Source organism: Vitis vinifera, chromosome 12 (assembly GCF_030704535.1).
Source record: "Vitis vinifera cultivar Pinot Noir 40024 chromosome 12, ASM3070453v1".
NCBI classification, from domain to species: Eukaryota; Viridiplantae; Streptophyta; class Magnoliopsida; order Vitales; family Vitaceae; genus Vitis; species Vitis vinifera.
In genome coordinates this window covers 3,897,876-3,923,272 of record NC_081816.1, presented here as the reverse complement: position 1 = coordinate 3,923,272, position 25,397 = coordinate 3,897,876, and the positions used below count along the sequence as shown (strand labels likewise).

General features: G+C 32.7%; 1 protein-coding gene across 1 annotated transcript; it reads right to left on the bottom strand.

Moving 5' to 3' along the window:
- Positions 1-250: 250 nt before the first annotated feature.
- On the bottom strand, positions 251-20,377 carry LOC100255701 (26S proteasome regulatory subunit N1-like). The gene is made up of 25 exons (XM_002276993.4): positions 19,932-20,377; positions 19,250-19,350; positions 15,334-15,454; positions 15,041-15,100; positions 14,652-14,719; positions 11,686-11,728; positions 11,190-11,255; positions 11,000-11,038; positions 10,836-10,918; positions 8,615-8,729; positions 8,184-8,258; positions 7,477-7,635; positions 5,817-5,924; positions 5,603-5,707; positions 5,349-5,489; positions 5,160-5,264; positions 4,629-4,850; positions 4,308-4,421; positions 3,996-4,211; positions 3,061-3,120; positions 2,859-2,972; positions 2,671-2,756; positions 1,114-1,222; positions 832-1,010; positions 251-748 (listed from the first exon to the last, which is right to left on the bottom strand). Exons 1-25 carry the CDS (start codon positions 20,037-20,039, stop codon positions 673-675), a joined length of 2,673 nt encoding a protein of 890 aa, XP_002277029.1. The 5' UTR covers positions 20,040-20,377; the 3' UTR covers positions 251-672.
- Between the last annotated feature and the right edge of the window lie 5,020 nt (positions 20,378-25,397).

Here is a 25,397-nt window from a genome sequence, read left to right as displayed (position 1 = left end):
AGTCATAGAACAAGTTTGTCCTGGTTATGAGTGCACACCATTGGAGCAGAGGGTCATCTACATTTATGTAATTTAATCCTCAATTCACACTGCTATGATTAGGGGGAACTTAGAAACAAATCCACCACTGCACCCACTTTCTTCACTCATTTTTCTTTCCCGATGCTTCTATAGGGAAGAATTACCACTAACTATATACTTATGTATAAGGATGGTTTTGATACGTCCATACATCCAAACTTAGTCAAGATACGGAAGCAAATATTCTTAGCATGCAGGGCTGTATCATAACATGATGTCATTGCTTGGAATTTGAGTTATTTTAAAAATAAAAAAAATTACAAAGTAGAATCAATAGCAAAAAACCAAGTGAGAAAAAAATGCCATCGGGAGCACTAAATTACATTAACTAGAACCAGCATGGAATAGAAAATGTTGTGGGGGTCGAATACCCCCAGATGTGCTTTCAGAACCAAACCCCACCGATAGGCTCTTTTGGAAGACAGAAATGAAAAAAGGCAGGGACTGGCTCCAACTCAAACTCCTACTGAAATTTGTCCTTTCCTAATACCCCAACCAAGATGAACTTGCATCTAAGTTTTGAACAGGCTCCAGCGTGGAGATGGATTTTGAGCCAAGTGTGTAACTCTACTAATGTCCCGGCCATCGAAACTAGTGATCCTCCCTGTAATCTGGATTCTCTTTCAGGATGACAAAGCCTTCAAGAATAGGAGAAACAGGAATATATCTGCACAAGAAGCAACTGTTAGTGCAAAACCTGTGAAAGGATAATCCCCAAAAGTCCAACTTTGGAAGGGACGATTTTCTTACTTCTCTGTAGCAAGTTCTGCTCTATCTCCAGCAGCCAGGAGAACTGGCGTTGAGTGTGTCTGGAAACCAGTTATGGTCTTTGGCCGACCAGCCTGTCCAACAACATCCACAGCCTGACCCACCCGTACAGGTACAGACAGAGGTTTTAGATCCTCATCCACAGTCATCAACATTCTTGGCTGTAGCATCAAAGTAGATAAATAACAGTAAGAATAAACACAAGATCCAAAAACAAATGGTCACAAATTGTAGAGAAATGAAGTGCTCAAATTTAGAATTAACCTGCATGGCCAAAACAAGGACATAAAGAACATAATGGTATTTCCCCAAGATGATGGCCTTCATGTCAAGGCATGCATGCAGCAAAGTTACTATTCCAGCAAGGGCAGATCTGTAGGCAAAAGAGAAGCAAGATTTAGAAAATAGGCTTTGAGGCTAGACATGTTGGAGGATGGCTGTTTGTAGATATCTCTTGCACCCTCTTGTTATATTTCTAGCGATTAAAGTGAAATACTAAATCCCATTTTCACTGTTCAGATCATTCAAAAGCCATATACTTCTTGGTTGATAAGAGAGACTAACTTGGCAGCATGAGGAGTACAAAATAATCTTCTAGACCAATAACCAACTCTTTTTTACATGTATAGTTGAAACAAGTTTGGGAAGTATGGATGTTCATCTGAAGATAAGGAGGGGGGTGTGAAATGAAATTATAGATGGATTTAGTTCAAGAATTGTCCTTGTATTTAGAGAGATGGGGCAGGGAGGGGGAGAGGGAGGGAGGAGGGTTGGGTGGGTGGGAAGTTATATATTATAATGTGAGAAGGGATATATTTTGATATGAAACTAATCGTTAAAGATACAAGGAAATTATAGACGGTTTCAATTCAAATGCTTAAGAAAAGCCAAGGAATTGGCCTTGTATACGCACAGAAAGAAAGAGAGAGTTCAACCCGAATTAAGAAACAATCAACTTAAACTCAACCTAGATTAAGAAAAAAATCATCCCAAGCCCATCTCAATCCAACCTTTTAACTTATGGTACTCAACCCAACTCAACCTCATTTTTTTAAGCTTAGGTTGGTTAAATTGTACTCAAGTTGGTTAGATTGTATGATTCAAAATTCACTTCACCCATCATGTTTTTTAAAAAAATAATCTATATATACTAATAAAAATTAAATAGTAAATGAGGCAAAATTTCAAAACAATAACAAAAAAGTAAATATAAATTTACATATCTTTATAGAAACATGAAAAATTATATGATATCATTATAATTTGATATTTTCCTTAAAAAACTATAAAAAAAATTAATAAAATGAATATTATTTTATAGGGTAATACAAATTATAAAAATATTAAATCCGATTCAGGTTAAACTTAGGTTGTGTGAACCTTTGCTTGAGCCCAACCAAAACTGAGTTGAGGTTGAAAAAACTTAACCTATGACTAACCCGAAAAGCAAAAATAGTTGCCCAAGCCTGCCAAAAGGTTGGGTTAGGTTGGGTCAACCAGCCTAAGTTGCACCCTTAGGGGGAGAGGAGGGAGGTGGGTAGGTGGTATATATTATGATGTAAAAGGGATATATTATGATATGAAACTAATCATTTTGAAAGATACAAGGAAATTATAGATAGGACTTAATTTAGATGCTTTAGAAAAGCTAGGAATTGGCCTTCTATCTGGTGATTTCCAAGCATCCTCCTTAATAAGTTAGTGCAAGTTTCCCTTGTTTTAGTTGGTGTCACATCTAAACCAGTTATTAGGTCCTAAGAACATAAAACTTACTCTGAAGGAGAAAGGAAATAAAGTTTTGTTTACAAAACAAGAACTTACGGTGACAATAAGAACCGATCGGAATGATAAGGAGCAAGAGTCAATAATCCTTTTCCCAAATGGACAAGACCTTGAGCAATCCGCACCTGCACAAGTGGCCAAAACAATATTGGTGTGAAAATATATAGAACCCATTGGATGAATGAAAGAAAATCTAGAGAATTTAAAGGTAATAAAAGAATCTTTACACAGAACAGAAGGCTAGCTTCTTTGTAGTAATAGCTTGAAAGATTACGGAGCATGCCAGCAATTCGAGCATTGTTGGTACCCGCACCTATCAAACCCAAGGAGATGACAGCAGCCTGTAGAATCCCACAAATATTTCTGCGTTTAGGCCAATATATTGATAGAACTACTCAGAGAACAAAAAGGCTAGCTCTATCACCATACCATTGCTACTTCTGTATCTGTGTCATGGCTAAGTCTGCTTAATGTGTCCATAACATTGACCTGGTAAGAACAACCCAGTCAAGGAGGTGAGCAAGATTTTCATAAAAAGAGACATTAGCATGATATAGTACACCCTCAATTTTGAACTTTCACAACTGGTCCAGCTTAATGTGGATTCCCTGAGCAGGACCAAGGAAATCTGACCTACAAACAGAGTTACTATTGTGCGGTGATTCAAAAACCTCCACACAAAACAACCATTTTAGCTGATATTACAGCAACCAAATGGATGTAATGAGTGACTTACGAAGAAATGATAAGAGAAAACATAAATTTCAACACTCAGTTCAAATCTGATTTATCTTTACTTATCCAGTGCTGGGATGATTATCAGCATCAATTGACCTACAATGTTACATCTCAGCTGACAAAATGAAATAAGTGGGCTTTCAAATTGAACAATGTTATTCTTTGCAAACAACTTTCAGGAATTGCCTCTACCCACATAAAACAAAGGCCATCATTTTGCAGTTTTTTTTTTTATTGGAAATAATGATATTATATAAACTGGCACCAAAAAACCTGCACACCAAGGTACACAGAACATATACAAAGAATGTTGAAGGATCAATAAAAGCTCCATTCCTCAACAAGAACCAAACCAATCAACAAAATCTAATAAAGACCTTTTTTTTTAATAGACAAATTCTAATAAAGACTTCGAGCCTTCATCTATCATTTTGCAAATATTCACCAACAACTCCATCCTGTTAGTATCAGAGAAGCAATTTGCAAAATCTGTTTTTCATGAAGAGCATGACTTTATCAAATCACTTCTTTAATACAGACTTCAACTCACCTTTAAGAATTAAAGTGTGCACAGGCTTTACACTGCACAAATGGACCCAACCCAAAGATGTTAAAGCATTAGGTACCTTAGGGTTTGATATGCAGAGGAGACCAAGGGCCAATGGGACTGCTCGGCGGATATTCTGCTCTCCATACTGAAGAAGATGCTCTAAGGAACGAATTGCCATCTCAAGGCCCAATTCTTCAGCCATTGCCACCATTGCAATTCCAAGTACAGCTGGGCCTTGGTGGGTTTCACCCTTTTCAAGATGTTGGGCACACTGACCAAGAAGGTGTTGGACCTGTGCAATTAAAAAAAGCAAAGAATGAAAAAAGAAGGTTGGCCTCTTCATTTATGGAATAGGAATCTTGAACAGCAATCAACTTTAATGCAAAACCTTGAGCACATTCCCAGTTCCAGCATATGCACAAGAAAGCAACGTCATATCGCAATATTTTCTTATTTTTTCATTAAATGTCTTTGACACTTCAGCAGTGGCCTCCACACTTTCCTGTCACACCAAATAGGGATTCCAGAAATAATTAGAATTATTTAGAACTTCAAGTTCCAAAATTTTCCATGTTGTATGGTTTCTACCACAGTAAATAATAAAAGGTGAAAGGTAAAACACAAGGAATTCAAAGGAACACAACATGATTCTCAAATCATAGAGGTAAGGATAGTGAATTCCATGGAAACCAAAAGAAATAAGGATTACCTGCTTCCCAAGGTAAAGAAGACCAAGACCAAGAGGCAAAAGTCTTGTGAGAGGCTCCCCCAATTCTGAATCACTTCGGTCCATCAAGGCAAATATAATTGCCTGAGCAATCTCCTCATTGCACGAACCCACATATACAAAGCCCAATGAGATTGCAGTGAATGCAATTACATCAAGGGGTGCCTTTGCATCATTAAGTATAGGAGTCAATTTGCAACGTATCTGACAATAATGTACACAAATCAGCTTATATGAAACCAGATACATAATTCAATGAAAAACATTATTACCAAAGTTAAACAATTTATGCCCTTGTAGATCCAGCCACAATTGAGAATTTTTATTGCCACCATTTTATTGACCAGCAATGGAAATGAAAAGATACATTTCAGTCGGGATGTTGGACAAATAGAATTTCAAATTTCTTGATCCTCAAGTTAAGTGGGAAAGAGTTGTCATGCATCTACCATACACTAACATAATTTCTATTCTTCCCAAACCCAACACCAGCCCAGAAACAATGAACTTCACCTGATCATTTTGACAACCGGCATAAGCAAGACCTAGACCCAGAATTGCACCAATTCGGATTGATGGATCCTCTTTGCCTATGTAATCAGCTAAAAGTGCCAATGCCTGAAGAAGATTAAACATATGATCTCAGGATACAATTCCACAATCATAGATGTTCAAAATATGAGAAATGACAAGGGAACTTACTGGATCGCAATCATTCTTAATGCCACAATTGACAATCCCAACCCCTAATAGTGCACCAGCAATGACATGGTTGTCATTGCTGTGAAAATACTTGTCAATTTGAGCAAGTCCAGAGTCAACATCCCATAACAGGATCATGCCCTACAACAAAGAACAACAATGTGAAGCCTGCAAATCAATGACAGCAGAAGACGACATGCAAAAATCTAGCAAATGAAATGGACTCATAGTCATAGTAGCAAAAGAACAAATACCAGACTTGCTGCAGCACTGGCTTTCCCATGTTCTTTATTCTTAAAAAGCCAATTTCCTGAAGAACCACCACTGGAAGCTTCTGAAGCCACTGTCATTAGCTTGTCCTGCAACAAGGAAAAACCAATGAATTTCACACCAACATGGACTTGTAAGTCCTTTTTTTTGTTTTATTTTATCTTATTTTATTCTTTATGTGAAATTCACACATTTTACCTGTCCAAAACCAGCATTTACAAATGCATTGACAAAAGTAGCTGCCAGGTTCTGTCTGGCAGAGTCAACACTTGCACCAGCACTAGCCCGGCCATCAAGCAAATGTGCCTAGCAAAATCCAAGCAAATAAGTATGAGCCTAACACTAAGAGATGACCATAAACTTCAACTGAATAACTGAAGCACCTATAAAATTGAGTCTTTCATGTCGTCCACATAGAATGTTAAGATTTCAATTTTTACATGTTTCAGTAATACCACTTTAAGAGCCTTGATTCACGGAAACTACAAGAGGGGCAGGAATAGGTAGTCTACAAGATTTATCTAATTTATAAACCCTAGAGTCCATTTTCTTAAATCACAATTGTTAATTCATTCAACTAATTAGAGCAATGGTATCTAGGAATATCAGAAATATATAGGGCACAATCAATCACACAATGAAAACTTGATAATAGACATATGTAGAAAACCACCTACTTTCAGCAGAAACCTTTGTAGATGTAAAAACCACAAGTCTCTGGACGCTACATACACACGAGACTTATATGACACAGTATGCCCCTGTGCTCCTTAGCAGATCACCTCAAAATCATATTAAAATTTTGCAGCTTGAATATTTGACTTCTGTCTTTCCAACCCAAAAGAATTTTCAAGATTTACTTGAAGGATTTTGATTGAGAATTTTGGAACTAAGGCAGAGCAATGATGGATTTTCTTAATTTTTCTAAGGATCACCAAAATGTTTTTTGATTTGTTTTTGTACCAAAACCCTAAGCCTTTAGTCACATCAGATTAGAAAACATTTTTCTGACAACTAGGAAATCTGCCTAACTTTTTTTAGAAAACTTTGAAGCAAAATATGCAGCACACTTGAGCGCCCTACAAGGTGGTGATGATGCTCCTTGCAGAACGTTTGAGCATCTTTGTGTATTTTCCTCATCTTTGCGTGCCAATTTTGCTTCATGATTGTCAATTGCTCTCAAGCATCCTTTACTTTCCCCTCTAGTTCAATTAGAACTAATATATCCTTTTTAAACATGTCATTACTTTGTTCTAAATTCAAAATCAAAACCTACCTGCCTACACATTTAACTGTAGAGTCTTCAACCCAAATATGATGCATATAAATCTCAGTGAAAGTGAAGTAGTTCCAGATTAGTAATTTTTGAAGCAACATGAAATATGTAACATACAATCAATTCCATAAAAAAATTAATTTATTTTATATGACCAAATAACACATTCCATTCTTAATTAATTCAAACAGTTACAAACGCATGCAAATGGCATCAACTACTCAAGAGTAAAATATGTTACAACATACAATAAATTTCACAAACAAATAATTTATTTTTTATAACCAGATGACTAAGGCCCCAAACAGGATAAGAGAAACAAATCAGATATAACAATCAGAGTAAATGAAGTCAGCAGTGGTTTATCAAGCATATTTAGGTTTCCTCAAATAATGAAGTAAAATCTATCAGAATTGACAAAAAAATACACATAAAACTATGGTGATGCCACACAAAGGTCAATTTACTCCATGGAGAAAAGAATTATTAGCAAAATAAAGCCATCAAGATCCAAAGCTAAAACCCAACCATATAGTGACAAAGTTACAGTTCCAGTACTAAAGAGATTCTAAAAGTCCAAACCTTATAGATATCTTCAGGAGATTTGGGCTCCATCACCTCTATATCACGAGCAAGAGTAAGATAACCTTCACTTAGTTTACTGTTATTAATGATGTCCTGCAATGCCTCCCTTTCATCATTATCTACAACCATCTCATCATCAAGCTCAAAAGCAACACCCTGCATGAAAGGGATAGCAGTTAGCAAACATTTACAATGCTCCATCAAAAAAGGAAGTATTATCGATGCCTCCCAGACAGAGTGGACAAATCAATTCCCAGGCCCTTAACCAGAAAGCAGTTACATGTCCATTACTTCAATCATTTACATCTAACCACGTGCTTCACCTCTCTAGATCAGTGGCGTATGTCCTGTATCCTGCTGTTTCTACAATAACATGGAAATATAACACCCAATCCCAGAAAACAATAAAATAGAAAAACTACTAAGATAAATGTCAAATATATATATGAAAAGAAAATCCCATCAAGCATTTGAAAGAACAGACCAATTACTCTAGCATTCATGGATCAGTACTCTTTGGAAAATAAAATTGTTTAAGGACACTCTCGTCCAGCAAAATAACACTTGCCAAATCGTTTATGGAGGACTAGCAACTGCAGTAAAAATCCTAAAAAGGAGGTATGACAAACACAGAAGAAAGCACAAACCAAAAAATAAAACAAAAGAACAAATACAACTGACATAGGAAAAATCTAAAGACTTACATGTCGAGCAAGGATGTAACAAAATTGTTTCTTCTGCAGAAGATCATCACAAGATGTAAAAATCTGCTTTACATACTGCAAAGGTATATATTGAATGTTAACACAAAGTCACAAGAAAAGAAAATTTAGAAAATTTACTGGGAAATAAAAATTCCTGTTTGTAACTCTTTACAACATATATTGATTGTATCTGTATGTACATGCATATAGATACACATATAGATAACTCATTCATTGATTGCATCTGTATTTATATGCACATAGATACACGGATAGATACTCATTCCATCTCTTTTGCCTGACATATGCGATAGCAATGACTAATAAAATCACTTTCAGTCTATAAAAAATTCTATGTTTTTGATAACTCCTTGACAAACTTATTTAACTTGGGGACAGGAGAATTATTCTGCATCCATAACACAGTGTACCTGCATATTATCAAGGAACACTGCAATCTGAAGTGCATTTGGGTATTCTTCAAATTTGAGATAGATCACGTATGCAATATCCAAAACTAAAATATCATCTGGTCCAGGAAGATATCTGCAAAATGTTTTCATGTGAAATGTAAGCAGCAATATATGTCTGTTTGCATCAGTACTTGTGTCAGACACAGATGTTTGTTTGCAGCAGTGCTTGTGCTCATGCTCATGTACATATTTTTAAATTATATTAATATTAGACTAATAGGTTTGTCATTTTTTTAATTATCAAAGTACTTTATATGTTGAAACGTAAGTTTAAAATTGTCGTTTATATTAAATTAGTAACTAAGGTCATATATTTTACAAGTTTGAGACATATTTGGCTTTTAATCTTTTGTTCCATAAAATGCTTTATACTTTATACCTTTAAAATAAGCATTTTAATTAGTAGTAGATTCCAGTCTAGGTTTTTGTTTTATAACTCATGGGAACCCACCAAGTTGTTGTGTGAGGGTTTGTTGTGATTGGGAAATCTTAACCCGACCTCGAGTTTGGTTTCACACCGGTTAGACCTATTGATAGATGGGTTTGCAGGTGAGCCTTTCAAACCGGCCCAAGTTGCAGCCCCTATCAACATAAAAAAATGGTAGTAAACCCAAAGAGGTGGAAGGCAAATTCCCCACGCCAAAGTAAAGAACTAAAACCAGTAAACCCACATTCACAACACCGGAACAAGAACTTATGACAAGCCGTGAGGTGCATTCTTTGAAATTGGTAATAAGTGGAAGAAATAATTAAGAATAGTTAGACTTTGGCATGTCATTGGTGCTCTAGAATTTTCCCTGCTGCCATAATTTTTATTCCTCATTCATCTCCTTAAATTTTAAAAAATCGAAGCCCTAGCCCACCTTTTTTTTTTTTTTTTTTGATAGATAAGCACAAATATATTAAGGGGCAAAAAGGCACAAAGCATACAGGGAGTATACATAGCAGCCTAAAACAAGAACACAAAAAAGAACAACCTCACCAACCCTTAAGTGGCCGCTAGCCACTCCAAAAAGCCTAAGAGCAAAGAGGACTCCTCTCCAATGTACACCCTAGTCCAACTCCACAAATTACAAACAAAAGAATTTTTGAGTTTCTGTATAGCTAAAGAACCCCCCCTAAAAATTAATCTATTCCTTTGATTGTAGACAACCATCCTAGGGTTGTCTTACCTCAAATAGACTACAAAAATATTCCAAGATACTATGTGGTAAGTAAAGATGAAAACGCCATTATCAATGGAGATTTTGATAAAAATTATAAATAAATAAATAAAATTAATCATGAAAATTGACTAAAACATATGAAAACTTGGAATGAAAATTTCATAAATGATAAACAATCAATAATGGAAATATTATATTTTCAAATAAATAATATATATATATCATAAAATTAGTAACATTGGTCAATAATTAAATATGCGCTCATAACACATATAACATTGATTATTAATATGCAGATATAACCAACATTTTGTTGACCTTTAATATAATAAGATATTTTGCTCATTCAATAATAATTTAACACTAAAACTGTAAGAGTTGTTTTTGTTATTAGATTTGTGTATTAAGCTTACAGCTTTAAATTCTCAAATTTCTATTTTTTTCAAATATTTTCTAAAAAAATAAAAGAATTTAAACCTTTCAAATAGGAAAAGATAGAATGATCTGTAACTCAAATGATGGAGTTTCCTCATAAGATGATTGATTTGATTCATTACAATTTCATAGTGGACCATAATGTATTTTAAATAAATAAAAAATTAAAATATTCCATTTTAGATTATTTTAAATATTTTCTAAAAATTTAAATCAGCTTAAGATGCAAATTAATTCTAAAATGTAAGATTCAAATTTCATAAAAATATTTTTTTCATTATTTTTAAATTTTTAAAATCTTTTACAGTTGGATTTTTCACAAAATCCAAATTTATAACTACTCACCATTTAAAATTAATTTTCTTTTAAGAAATTTATCTTTAGACTATTCTAAAATAGTCAAAATTCAAATTAACATAAATATTGATTTTAAAATCTAAAATTCAAATTCTATAAGATAAAATAAAATGGCCTATTGCCACAAAATCACATGCCAAAGAAATAACATGCTAGCAGAGTATTCTAGAGTTGGACAGAACAAATTCATGAATTCATTTTAAATGCCAAATTTTACCCACCTAGCTGAACTGGTGAGGTATAGGCATGTCCTTTTGTGATTTGTTTTGTCCACATGCTCCACCAATAGATCGAGGTCTTCAACCTAAAGTTTGTTAAGAGATCAATTATGTTTTTTCAAGTTAATGAACAAAGCAGAGCAAAGAAAATAATACTACATAAATACCTCCATCAGAAGATCAACAGCTTCTGGTTCAGCATTGTGCTGCAATGCAAATGTATAAATATCAGAAACAAAAAATAAAAGTTTTCTAATCTCATGACAAATGCAGTTACAAAAGCCATAACAGACACCAATATTTTCGTTCTTTGTTACACAGATGTGAACCCAATCAAAACTTTTGAAATTAACACACCTTCATGTGAAAAGCAACAATTTGTTGTACGAGCTCCATTAGATCATCAATTGGAGCCTCTTCACTCTGTAACAGTAAATGCAAAAAAAATAAAATAAACAGTCCTTAACAATTCAGAAGAGGACACTATAGAGCAATAAATCCTAGTGAGGTTAGCATTGGACACTTTGAACACTTGTCTCACTCTCAACCATAAATAAGTAGGAAAACCAACAAGAAGATAAATTTGTACAACTACATAGTAGGTCATAAATGTTAAAGACATACTTTAAAAATAATACTAGATTATTAGCATAAGATAAACAGGACAATCTGATCCAATTTTCAAATATGTGGAACGATGTTCAACACTTTTTACTGTACATGCACACAAACCAGAACCTTTTTTGATGGTTGAGCCAAGACGAGACATTCAATGAGTACATTGCATAATCTAAATAGTTTTGTCCAATGAGAAAAATACATCAAAATATCATGAGAACATAGATTGCCTAACCTGCCTCTTTGCATACTCCTGTGAAATTTCTCCAGCTAAGTTCCTAATACAAAAGATTAAAAATAATAAAATGGTAAGACTTATGAGAATGAAAATTAAACCAATTCAACGTAGGATATTGAAATAAGACAATATACAAATAGTTCACGATCTGAGAACAACCATTCAGAATTGAAAGTAAAGAACAACATAATAATAAATGTTATGAATGACGATAAATATAAGAACAGTTGGCACCATGCAATACTAAAATATTAACAAAACTGTTAATCTAGTACAGTAAAGATATAAATAGAACCCCCACATGGATACAAAAAATTAATAAATCATTAGAAACAATATTGCAAATCTCATCAACCAAACTCTTCTTCCTTCAAAAAACAAAGTCCCAAACAAATCATACCTCAGTATACAAATGTTATTCATTCTCTCAGTGGGATTACTCAAGATGCAATTGTTACCATTTTATGAATCACCCAATTCCTCATTATATATCCTCCCCAAAGCTAATTGCATTTTAAAGCCCTAGTACAGAAGCTACACATTTTTATAATAGGTTTACCCCTTTTTTTGCCTAATTTGTTCATTACTAGTTAGATTTCTTTTTATAAGAGAAATCATTCATTTTGGAAAGATTGGGTCAAACAATTAATAGTTCTTTTTTGTATCTTTATTGGGATTGAGTTAGATTGTACAGTGCGGATCATTCAATGTTGCTGTTAGATTTTGTGGACTGGTTAGGCTCTCCATAGGGGGGTGGTTGCTGGTTTTTGTGTATTCACACCTTCTACTTTTTTTGGTTGCTCTGTACAAGTCATGTATACTTTTTTAATTCAATTGATACTTCCTTCTTTTACCTATCAAAAAAAAAGGGAAATCATTCATAGCCCCAAAATTAGCAAGCCTAAAGGAAAGGAGTATGCCTCATCTGAACATCAAACAACAATCAAAAATTACACAGATCACAACCTCTAAGCAAAAACTTCTCATATTTTTGTCAAGGTATAAACCTAGGAAAAAACGAGCCTTTTACAAAAAAATGTGCTTACCACTTTTGAGTAAAAATACAACAGTCTGAAATAAAGAAGGATATTAAAAACCCAACAAAACTATAAGATTGCCATTGAACATGACTAAAAAGATTGATGCTAATAGAGAACAAAACCTGGGGCATGTAAGTTTTTTTATCAAAAACAAACATATTCATTGATATGGATTTGGAAGTACAAGTGAAAGATGAGGAATCCGTCTAAATTTACAAAATCGGATCAAAACAAGATGTGGAAAAAACCTCTCCAAATTACTAAGGAGATCCATACATCAATACAGTACCACATGAGACTATACAAGGAAAACCAACTACTCCTTAGCATTAATACATATCTTAAAATAAGAAACCGAAATATTTCTCGTCTTTTTCTATTTTAACCATTTTGATCTACATACCAAATTCCAATCGAGTTGAATAACCTTAAAAAAGGAGTGCCCAAAATATTTCTCATCTTTTTCTATTTTAACCATTTTGATCTACATACTAAATTCCAATCGAGTTGAATAACCTTAAAGAACTCACCCTTGAATGTAGTAGAAGGAACTGAAATAATTAGGTCTCATACCATCTCTGAAATTCTCCACTTGTCCTCAAATATCCTTATATTTCTTTCACATCACACTATTCAACTCAGTGTAAGACAAGCGATTTACCATAGAACCTTGCCTCTAATAGCACTCCCCAAACCCCTAAAGTTGATGACCATCATCTCACTTAATACTTTAAAGGAGAACCTTATCTAACCTAGCTGCCATAAATCCCAAAGTCATCAAATAATGTAAAAAAAAATATGATCATTCAATTTTAATCAAGACTAAGGGCTTTGTAAGGTCCTCTCACCTATGGCAAGTCATTGTTTGTCTTGTTGGCCACTAACTATGCAACTGCCTTGACCTTAAGTGTGTAAGTTTGATTAATCATAGATGTAGAATCATTGGCATCACTCATGTACATAAATATGAGCAAAATACATATTCATTAATTGAAAGAGGCCATCAAACTGTAGGGAGCTGACTTGGTATCCATGACCATCCTTTTGAAATCTTATAATTAAGTACCTATGGCCAGAAGCTGATTTGGTATCCATGACCATCCTTTTGAAATCATAATTTTAAAGTACCTATGGGCCACAAATTGGACAGTAAGACCTAAATTCTTTTTCTGATAGGCAAACAACAAATCTATTAGAAGTGCCAAGAAAACAGGTCAATAAACCCAAATTTTAAATAAAAAGGTCCAAGTGTTCTTCAGAATTGTCCCAATAAACTTGACTAATCTATGCTCAAACATGTATTTTATATGACTAGATATTTTTATGGAACTCAGGACCTATAAATATTCATCTTTTAATAATACTGATTGTAGTTGATTGATTGTATCAAGAGTAGAAGAAAGACGAATTTTAAGATTAAAAAAAGCTAGGGAACTAATCTTATGCATGTTGATCTTCAAAGACGATATAAACTTACAAAAAAATCCAGTTCCATTTTGAATAGAAGAGATTCTATCTCTTTTTTATAATTGGCAAGCCTTATTAGGCTTTTTCAAATTTCAGTATCCTACAGGGTCATTTTCTGTCCTAGGAATATTCTGCAGAGACAATTATCATTGCTTATAATAGCAATGCAGGTATAGATTTGGAAGGAAAGAAATCAAGCAAATCTTTGAGAGATAGAATCATCCCCATGGAAGTTGAGCTTCTTGTTGCTAAAGCCTCAGTTTGTGGAGATCGTGGCAGGTTAGGGATCACAATAGATTTGTCTCTTGCAGGTTATGGTTTTGAGTTCCACATATTCAGGAAGTATCGGTCCTGGAGGTTTTTCCCCCTTTTTCATCCTCTTGTGATAAATTTTGATTCCTCACCAAAAAAATAAGAAAACGAACACTGACAATGCTTTCAGCCAATGATGCTTACCTGACATACTCATGGCCCCAGGAACCAATATCACCTTCTGATCCTAACAATCTGTACTTTAGACTCTCCTGAAATTGTTGACAAATGAACCAATTAATCAGATATTCTAGTGAAGAGGTATGAACAAGATTGCAGAGGGCCAATATAGACACCAAAATAACAGCAAAATAGTTACTGGTCAATACCTAATAATATCCTATTATAATGGTGTGCAAGTGTGAGGATGTGGATGCAGGAAGCATACATACAATAAATTTTCTTTTTTTATCAAAAAATATGAACAGCAGCAGATCATAGATGCATGACCAAATGCATGCACTATAAGTAATCAGGTCACTCAAACCCCAACAGAAGCAGAAGAATTTAGATACTAAATTAGCTCTCCATACCAGTTCTCCTTCCGCTGACATGGTCAAGGCCAACACTGAAAGTATATCTGCCAGGTATTTCTGCATTTACACAGGAGAAAGTAAATCACATGGTGGATATAAATGGCAATGCAAAAATGTCCAACCAGAGAGCTCGATGTAAACAATGATGAACGCTGTCCAACCAGAGTTGGATGTAAACCATAACAAACAATGCCCAACCAGAGAGTTCGAATTAAATCATAGCCAACAATGTCCAACCAGAGATTACAAAGAAAACTATAATGAACAATGTCTAACCAGATAGGTCATACCTTTAGATCTGAATCCCCCATTGTTTCATAAAATGATTTTAGAGCACCATAATGAGGGCGAAGAAACTTTAATGGCTTTGGAACTGAAGTCATAGAGCTTGTTGCAGTTCTAATTTCTTGCCTGTAAATTTTTTTTATAAAAGTTATGCACAGTCCAACCAAACTGAAACAGATATTTGATACACATATTGCTGACTAGAAATCAAATTCACTCTAAATTACAAAAATAAAAAATAAAAATTATATTAAAAAAAAAACAAAAAAAAAAAGAGGAAGTATCAACCCTGCTAATATATGTCACTAGTAAGGGCAACACCAGCATGCCGGCAGTAAGCAAGAAAAATGTTTAAGTATGCCCATAAAGTGTCACAAACATTAAAAAATACCAGTTCTTTCTTTCATTATCTAGCACGCATAAAAGATGAAAGTTCCATTTATGTTCGCAATTCTTACTCCAACTATGTTCTAAAAGCACCACATATGACATATAAGCATGGCTCTTGTGGGAATTCCTAGATTTTGTGAAAGCCCAAATTTCTTGAGTCCATACATGATAAAGCTAGTTCGTTCACGACTGAAATAGTCAGAACAACATCTTTAACAAATTTTCTTAGATATTCTAGTGCTGTCATAGGAAATCATTTGGCTGAGCCTCATAAAATTATTTTGCATCTTCCTTTGCCATTTGGCAATCTCTGTATACTACCATGCACTTTGGTGCATCCCCTTTAGACACAGGTAGTATCAACACGGGTAGTAGCATTCTTGCTTGCCCATCAATAAGGGAATCATTTTCTATCCTCTACAAACATTTGGATGAAACATATAACCACTTTGACTATCTTCCAAATAAGGAATAATGGATCAGGGATTGGGATGAAAATGTGAGGGGTTGCAGATTCGAATCCCAACAGAGATGAATGAAAAGGAAAGAAAAAAAAAATGTTACCAATCAGATAATAATGATGATGATAATAATAACAGCAATATCATTAATAACAAAAGATAATAATAATGAAAATGGTGATGATAATGATAAGGACAAAGGATGAGGATAACCACAATCAACAAAGTTATGTTTAGGCTGTTCCATGGTGCCAAGTTCAGTGGTCAAACATAATCCAACTTTCTTTCTTTCCTTGTAAAAGAAGATTCCAAACGTGTTTGATCAAGACCTAATATAAATGTTCATTGTATTTTAAAGCTAATAGTTAATTAGTCCCGGAAATTCAAAAGAAAATCAAGTAGTGTACAAACTTTCTGATTAAAAGGTATATCGTGTACAAAAAATATTCATGTTCCAGTTAACACTGTCTGAGTCCACCAGAGGATAATTCCCTGAAGAAACATTTTTCGAGAGAAGAAAAAAATTGTAATCAGTATTCAGAAGCTTTGGCTGCAAGGAATTGACTGGCGAACATCTTCATCGAGGAAGCAATAAACAACAAGTGAAGACTCTTTTTTCCATTATGCTTTTTATACATGAAAGTAACAGCGTAATAATTGCACCACAAAAGTAGATATGGCCTTTTTTCACTTGTTTGTAAACAGGTGAGTTTTTGTTGCCTTTTTTTTTTTAAATAGGCAAAAAGAGGACATGTATTAAAGGCACTTTAAAACAGGTGAAACAAAGTATACAAACAAAACCTAGTAAAGACAAAAAGGTAAGGAAGGCTTCTCCTTACAAGGAACTCAACCAATCTATAAAATCTAACATATCCTCTATATACACCCTAACCCAATTCCAAAAAGTATACAAAAAGGCAAATTTAATCGCTTAATCAAATTGCTCCACATCACTAAAAGCTCTTTTGTTCCTTTCCTTCCAAATAGTCCACTACAAGCACAAGGGAGTGACCCTCCATGCTTTCTTCCATTTGTTACCCACAAAAGAGTCACGTCAACCCAACAAATTCCTTATAATTGAGGAATGCAAAACCCATTCCACACCAAAAAAGGTGAAAATCAAACTCCATGATATTCTAGCTTTGGAGCAAAAAAGAAGCAAGTGATCTATGGTTTCCTCCTCAACTTTCACCTTGGGGCCAATGGGTTATGGATGTCGACTGCTAAGGATGATGCTTCAAAATGGTAGTTTGTTGGATTGTTCGAGGAGTGATGCAAAGGATCCTTTAGGTAAGGAGATGGTGATCAGGGCTGAGGAGTTGGAGTCCTCTAAGGGCTTAGGGTTTGGATGCGTTTCAATGAGGGAGGAGCATAACCTTGATAACCTTCCCAACATGTTTTCTAATTTCAGTAACTTCATGGGAATGCCTGTTACGGTAACTGAAAACTTCCCACATTTAGTCTCTCTCCAAATCACCCTATCATCCACTGTTTGTTGAACTCTCTTCCCATTTAAGGCCACAAAAAATCTGCAAACCTCATCCAACTCCCAATCATTAAACGGTCTAGAAAAAAGTGGGCTCCAACTTCCCCCACCCTCATTGCACCTCCACACATCTTTAACCCAAGCATCCTTGAAAACAGCCAAAGCAAATAAGGAGGGAAAAGAAACACAAAGAGGTTCATCCCCACACCAAATATCTTTCCAGAATTTAATCCTTCTCCCATTTCCAACTAAGAAGCGAGATCTACTTCTTATACCCTCCCATTCATTTATGATGGCCTTCCACACCCTAGCTCCATAACTTTCCCTCACTTCTCTTGAACACCAACCCCCCCCCCCCCCCCCCCTCTCCTCTACTTCGTACTTCCCTATTATGATTTGTTTCCATAAAGGCTCTCTTTTTGTGGCAAATCTCCAATGCCAATTAATCCATCTTATTCACTTTTGGCCAAACCCAATTTTAGACTAGACCGCAAATAAAAAGTCCAAACTAACATCATCATAAGTCTTCTCAATGTCCATCTCTAAGATAAGACCCCGAGTGTTGCTCTTTAACCTAGAGTCAATGGCTTCACTGACAATGATGAATGAACACCTTTTCATGTGGTGAGTTTTACTTTTCCTTTTTCTAAGAAAACGTCATAAATAGAAAATGATTAGATACCATAGTAATAAATACTGTTTTATGCCCTTCTTTTCATGAAGGCCCCTCAGAAACTTAAACACTAGCAGTGTGCCTCAAATTTTGACATGGCTAATGAAGTACCTTAAGACAGGTATCAAGGAAGTGGATGGACAAAAATTTTCAAAAAATTCACCAATCTATAGTGAAGTTCAAACCATATTATAGGACAGGTGGTAAAACAGTAGGTAGCAAGTTTCTGATTCCAAATTCCAGCTATCCTGACATCAAAACTGCAATCGGATAATAATTGACCCTGCAAATTTAGGTTGGAGTGACCATGAAAGTTTAAACTATTTTGAATAACAAATGCCTAATATTTATTATACCACTAGGTATTCTATTCTTCACTAATCCAACCACTCAATGGGTTCAAACATATATATTGCACTAGCATTGATCCGGAATATCCCAAATTACACTTGTACAAATTTATACATCAAGCTCCCTTTTTATTGGAGAAACCAGTAACTTACTTCCTTCATACTCTTTTTTTGAAGCATTTTTGAAGGAAATAAATTTACTGAATGGATGGGAAAAGGAAAAAATGCATTTCATTTCCTTCCCTTTCATGTGTTTAGCTTTGGGGAGAATATAAATATGAAGGAGTTTCATATCAAAATGTTGCATGCTTAATCTTATTAAAATTGTGAACAAGATATGAACAAGTCTTTTAACTAGGCAAAAAAGAAGTTGAATCTTATTCACAACATGAGAAATCAAAAACGCCAAGTTAAATGACACCGATACTATTCTTTTAACTAATTTGGCGTAAGAATTTTAGAATCCAAACTTCCATTTTTTTCACTTAGTCGATTTTTATGATAATCATATAAAAGGTTAAACCACACTAAATTACTAAAAACCAGGAAAATTAAAGTTACCTCATACTCTCTAGAGCCATTTTCTGCAATCCAGGATCAGAGTCCTGAACCCTCTCAACATACAACTCCAACTGCTGTTTCAGTGCCAAATCCTCATCTGACTGCAAGACACAAATAAATAGCCATATCAGAAGATGAGAACCTTACGACAAAACTATGGTTTTAACACATTCTTTGATAGCTAGGAAAGTGAAAAGTTGAGGAAAATACAAACACCTGAATCTTAGAATATCTCTATTGATTATGCTAGATGCCAAGAACACTAAAGACTTCCCTCATTTTAGCCTAAGACAAGTAAATGCAAGCTTTGAATCGGAAATAACAAAACGTAAGATTTCAACTTTTGATTTTCCTTTCTTCCATTTTTATCAACATCAAACAGAAGGAAACCAAAATCCAACCTCATTTAGCTATTTAGGTCTACAAAAACAACTATTTTTACTTCGTTGAGGTCAGTTTCTATATTTTTAGAGCTAAACCATCAAATTCCTAAGTTTTCTCAGAAACCAAAGGCAAACAAATTCAATTCCCATATAACTCATTGACCTAGCTCACGTAAGTTCTCCACTATCTAGAAACTAAACCAACACCGAAAAATTAATAAAATATCTACTAAATAAAATCCTTCGATTTCATTTCCCGAGTTTTCTGAGGAAAACAGAGAGAAAAGCGTGAAACTTACTAGATCCTCGTCTTTCTTCTCATCCTTCTTCTTGGGGTCCTTCGACGGGACCTTCACAGAGGCCTCTTCTCGTGGTCCAGAACTGGTGCTGTTTGGATCCGGCGCCATATTGAACTAAACCCTAGAATGCAAAGCACTGGAACGCTATTGAAAGAGACTATACAAAACCCTAGATAGGTTCCTCGATGAGTCCGAGAATAATGATGTGATTGGATTAGCAGAAAATGTGAAGAAAACCCTATAAAATATGAATCGGAATGGAAAGCAGCAAAAGAGATTGCCCCCTCGTCCAAGCAACCGCTCCACTCTCTTCTGCGTTTTTGGAGACTCGTTGCGCTTTATGCTGAGAGCCCAATTCTGAAATTACGGAAATAGCCGTCTTAGACCGGGGCCGGCCCAAGCGAGTGTGGTTCTGGGTTTAGGTCTGAGTTTGGGCTCTCGCACTCCACCCTTTTCTAATTTTGATAAGATATTTTTAATATTAGTTTTAAAACATGTGCAACGCACGTGAGGCAGCAAATTACAATTTTTTAATATTTTTATAAAATCTAATAAAAATATTTTAAACAAAAATAATTTACATTAATCAATTATAAATTTTTTCAAAGAGGATTGTTTAATATTTGAATATAAAAAATAATATTTTAATTGTATCATTCTATCTATAAAAATTTTTAGAACCTAGAAAACCTTGGTCCTTTGTGCTTTCACAGAGGCCAAGACATATAATTATTTGAGCATTAAAAAAAATAAACATAATATTAATATAATTACCCCACATTCGTCGAGTAAAATAGAATGATCGACTAAGAAAGTAAACTGAATTTAATCATTTAATAAAATAATTTACACAGGATTTCAAGAAAAAAAAACAAAATAATTTGAAAAAAAATTATGATAAAAATTGAAAAAAAAAAATGAAGATAATAATAAGTTTGAGTATTGAGCAATTGAGTTATATTTCGGATTGGTTAATATTTAAACCAAACAAAAACACTCAATAATAAGCAAATGATTAAATTTTTTGTTTATCTTATTTTCACTTATTTTATAGTTATCCAAACAAACTCGAAAACATTACAAAAAAAAACTCTAAAGGGTGTTAGTTCTCCCCGTTTGAAGTCGAAATAGAGAGTCTGGGTTTGGACAATGAAGACCACCATTCTTTGATCCTTATGAGCGGAACTTTTTATGCACAAAAAGAGATAGAAGGTTAATTAGAAAAAAGTAATAATCATTGTGATGGAATAATGAAAAGTTAACCAATAATAACCATCATAGAGGTTACAAAAACATCTTTCACTTAAAAAGGTCGATTTGAAAATACATCTTCCATTTGAAAATGTCAATCTAAAAATGCATTTTCCGTTTGAAAATACATTTTTCATTCAAATTTTTTTTTATTAATATAGCATAGATAATAGAAAAAAATTATATAAAATTGTTTGTAGTATACTATCCTTGAACACATTATAATTTTTGAAGAAATGTTTGACTTTTGGCTTCTTTTATAAAAAGATAATTAAATTTTTTTTAATGGGGTTTTTGTTGGAAGAAAAGTTTGAAAAATCAAGGCATAATAATGATCAAACAAGTGGAAAAGATACATGACTTATTTTATATAAAAGGAAATTAATAATTTTTATAGGGTATTTGGGAAGAAGAGTTTGGCTTGTTGGGGTAGTTTCGATAATTAAATGATAAACTAAAACAAATATATATTCAAATATTAACAAATATACATAAATAATAGTTTAACAAATAAAATTATGAATTAATTGGTTAAAAATGATGAAATAATCTCTATATTTATAAATTTAACATATTTCTTGTTTTTGTTCGAAGAGTAACCTACTTTTGACATAAATACCCTTAACTATTTAAAGTATTTACATATAGATTTTAAAATAAATATTATTTTTACTATAAAAAAATGAGGGTATTTTTGTCAAATATGATAAAAAAAAAATAATGGAATGTTAAATTTACAAATTTGGGTTTTCAATAGCCTTTGTAATCAAATAACCCTAAAATTATATCGTTTGAGTGATTTAACTATCCATTGTAGCCTTGAGCATTTACTACTTTGAAAAACTTCTAATAAATATTTTAATTTTGTTTAAGTTCTCTTATTTTATTCCATATTATCTTCTTTTTTTCATTTTTTTCTTGTTTATCTTCTAATTCTTTTTTTTTTCATTAATTTCCCTTCTAATTTTTCTTATTTACATGCTTGTACCAATTATTTTGATATCGAAACTATACTTGTTCCATATTAAATTTAAAAAGTCAATTTTGATAAAATTTGTATTGCATCGAGTTTCATTAGATAGTATTTTGTTTTTGTAACTATCTTTGACTCAAACAAAAATTTATAGTATATTTTTATAATACAACAGTTGTAGTTCAAGCCCAACATAGCCTTCAAAATCAGTTCATTAGATTAAAAACCAAAAGATTTCAAAACCTTGATTTTTTAGAACCATAAATAATCGGGTTGATTTAGAACTACAAAATAATCACTAGTAGTGATATGAGTCATTGAGAATTTGTTTGTTTTTTTTTTTTTTTTTTAAGATTTGTCATATGCTTTTATTTAACAAACTAGTTTATAAAAAACAACATAATCAAGTATACAAGAACAAGTTATTTCCACATAAACAACTTTCTCAATGTCATTTTCCATTAATAAAGACAAGATATGTAGCACACTATGACCTAAACATTTTTTTGTTATATATATTGCATAAGTATATGCTTCTTCTATGTAGAAAGAGATTTTATATCTTTTTGCCTTAATTTTTAGATTTGTGAATTTTGAAACATTTTTTTTAAAGATAGAGCTTCGATTTTTTTATTTATTTTTATAAAAAAATTTACAAAAAAAACAAATGGATTTGATTTTTGAAAGTATGCACTATCTGTTTTAGAATCAATTATACAATGATACCTACTTATCATTGTGTTTATATAACCGACCATGATTTCATGACAACACAACAAGTTATGACTATAAATTTTTTCTACCCATTTTAGTCTTCATAAAATCCTACAAATATTTGAAGCAAAAAAAAAAAAAAAAAAATTATCTTATTGGATAAATAAATACCAAGTGAATACGAGAAAATGAGTTACTAAACGGTATATTAGTTTATGAACCATTAACAACTCTTGAAGATGGATATTTTATGAATGAGCTTGCAAACGACTTGAAGAATTTGTTAATTGACATTTGAGACAATCTATATGAAAAAGCATCCAATAATAACGATAATGCAAGAGAATCTCAAATATGATAAAACATTTAAAAGATAAAGAAAGTATTTACATTGTCATTAAAGGGATCAAGTTTGCATCAACATATACATCACAAAATTATTTGTTATCCTTTCCATCTCTACACATACAATATCCCATATCATCCGTGTCATTATCAAATTAAGGATTTACTTATTATCAACTATAAAAAAATTTATTATCCCTCAATCTCTACACATATAATATCCCATATAATTCGTGTCACTTCCAAATTAAGGACTTACTTCTTATCAATCATAAAAATTATTACTCATTTATGTAAATTTGTCATTTTCTTTCTCATCCTGATGTAAATAGAATATAGTAAGACTGTCAAATATTAGTCGATTCGACTAAATCATTTACTAACAAACCTTTGTATTTTCAATTACTTGAACAAATAGATGATCGATAAAAGTGAAAATTTCAATATCATTTTCAATCATTTTTTACTTTCTTTTAAGAAACAATTTAATTAATTTATGCATTAAGGGGAACAAGGGTAAAAAGTAAAGTTAGGACAGCCTTATTCACTTACGACCTATTTATTAAAATAATTGTTTTTCTACTAAAGATCCAAACTACTCATGAGCGTAACAAAACTATTGAGCTTTGACCGGCTTTATATTGGTTCAAAAGTCCAGACTTTAAAAATTGGGCCTTATGAATTGGGCTTTGGCTTCGATAATACTTGGGAGAGATTGGGCTGGGCTCTGACCGGCTTTAGATGCAACGAAAGATGGGCTTTGACCCAAATTATCCCGGCCCAGGTCAGGTATTGGGCCAATGGCAAAACGATTTTCCGTAGGGTTTGCCAAGCATTCAGGGTTTTTTTTGTTTTGTTCATTTTAAAATAATATTTTATAAAATATTTATAAAAATACTCCACTTTTAAAACCGTATTTTTTAAAAACGATGTTACACATATATGTCTTTTATTCATAATTTATCGTTAATAGATATTATTTATTTCATAATTTATTTATTTATCTTATTTCAAGTATTTTTTTTTTCAAAATGAGATTTTAGTATTAATATAATTTATAAATTTATATTGAAATCAAAATTTCAAAAATTGGATTTTGAGATGAATATAAAAGATTGCATTTTTGAAAATAAATTCATAACCAATGATTGAATATTAGAAATTATAGAAATACGATTAGTTGAATTGCATAGAAACACAAAATGAAAATATGGAACGATACGGAAATCAATTAAAACTTATAAAAACATTGAAAAAAATTCCAAGAAATAATAAATCATATAGTTATATAGATGTTAATATGTGACATTAATATTAATATATAGACTTTAAAAGTATATTTTATGCTCAACTGTCCATATTACACCCATTTAAACCTGTTTTTATCGAAATTCATGAATTTGAACCTTAATGAAATCCATAGGCTTAAACTGTCCTGAAATTCACGGACTTAAGCATTTTTAAAATCCACCAATAACTTCTTGATGAATTCTTAAAATGACAGGAATCTTACTATTTATTTGTTTGAAAATAAATTCATAACCAATGATTGAATATTAGAAATTATAGTGATATGTCTAGTTGAATGGTATAGAGATGAAAATATGGACAAAAAATATGGAACGAAATTGAAATTAATCAAAACTCATAGAAATATTAAAAACAATTCCAGAAAATGATAAAACATATAATTATATAGATGTGATATAGACATTAATATCTAAACCTTAAAAATATATTTATATTCAACCATCCATTTTATACTCCTTTATATATCAAATAAATGATGATGTATTTTTAATATTATTTTAAAAATATCAATAATTTTATTTGCAAGTTTATATTTATTTATTATTTAATTAATATGTCAAATATATGAACTTATTAAAAAATTATTATAATGATCTTATATTTTCAACAAGAAGTTACATAAAATTTAAATATAAGACAAATAAAGTTTTGAGCAAACGTATTAGGAAGGGCAAAGCAGCCCACATGGGTCCACTACCAACGCTCCACCTAGGCTTCCTCTTTAAATTTACGGAAATTTCCTCCTCCGTTGTCGCATTGAGGGCCCCATGCTGGAAATTTCGACGGAATTGTTGGAAATTTCACAGAAATTTCGTGGACAAATTATAATTATGTCATAATTTTGCAAAAATCTCAGCAATTAGAGGCTTTAG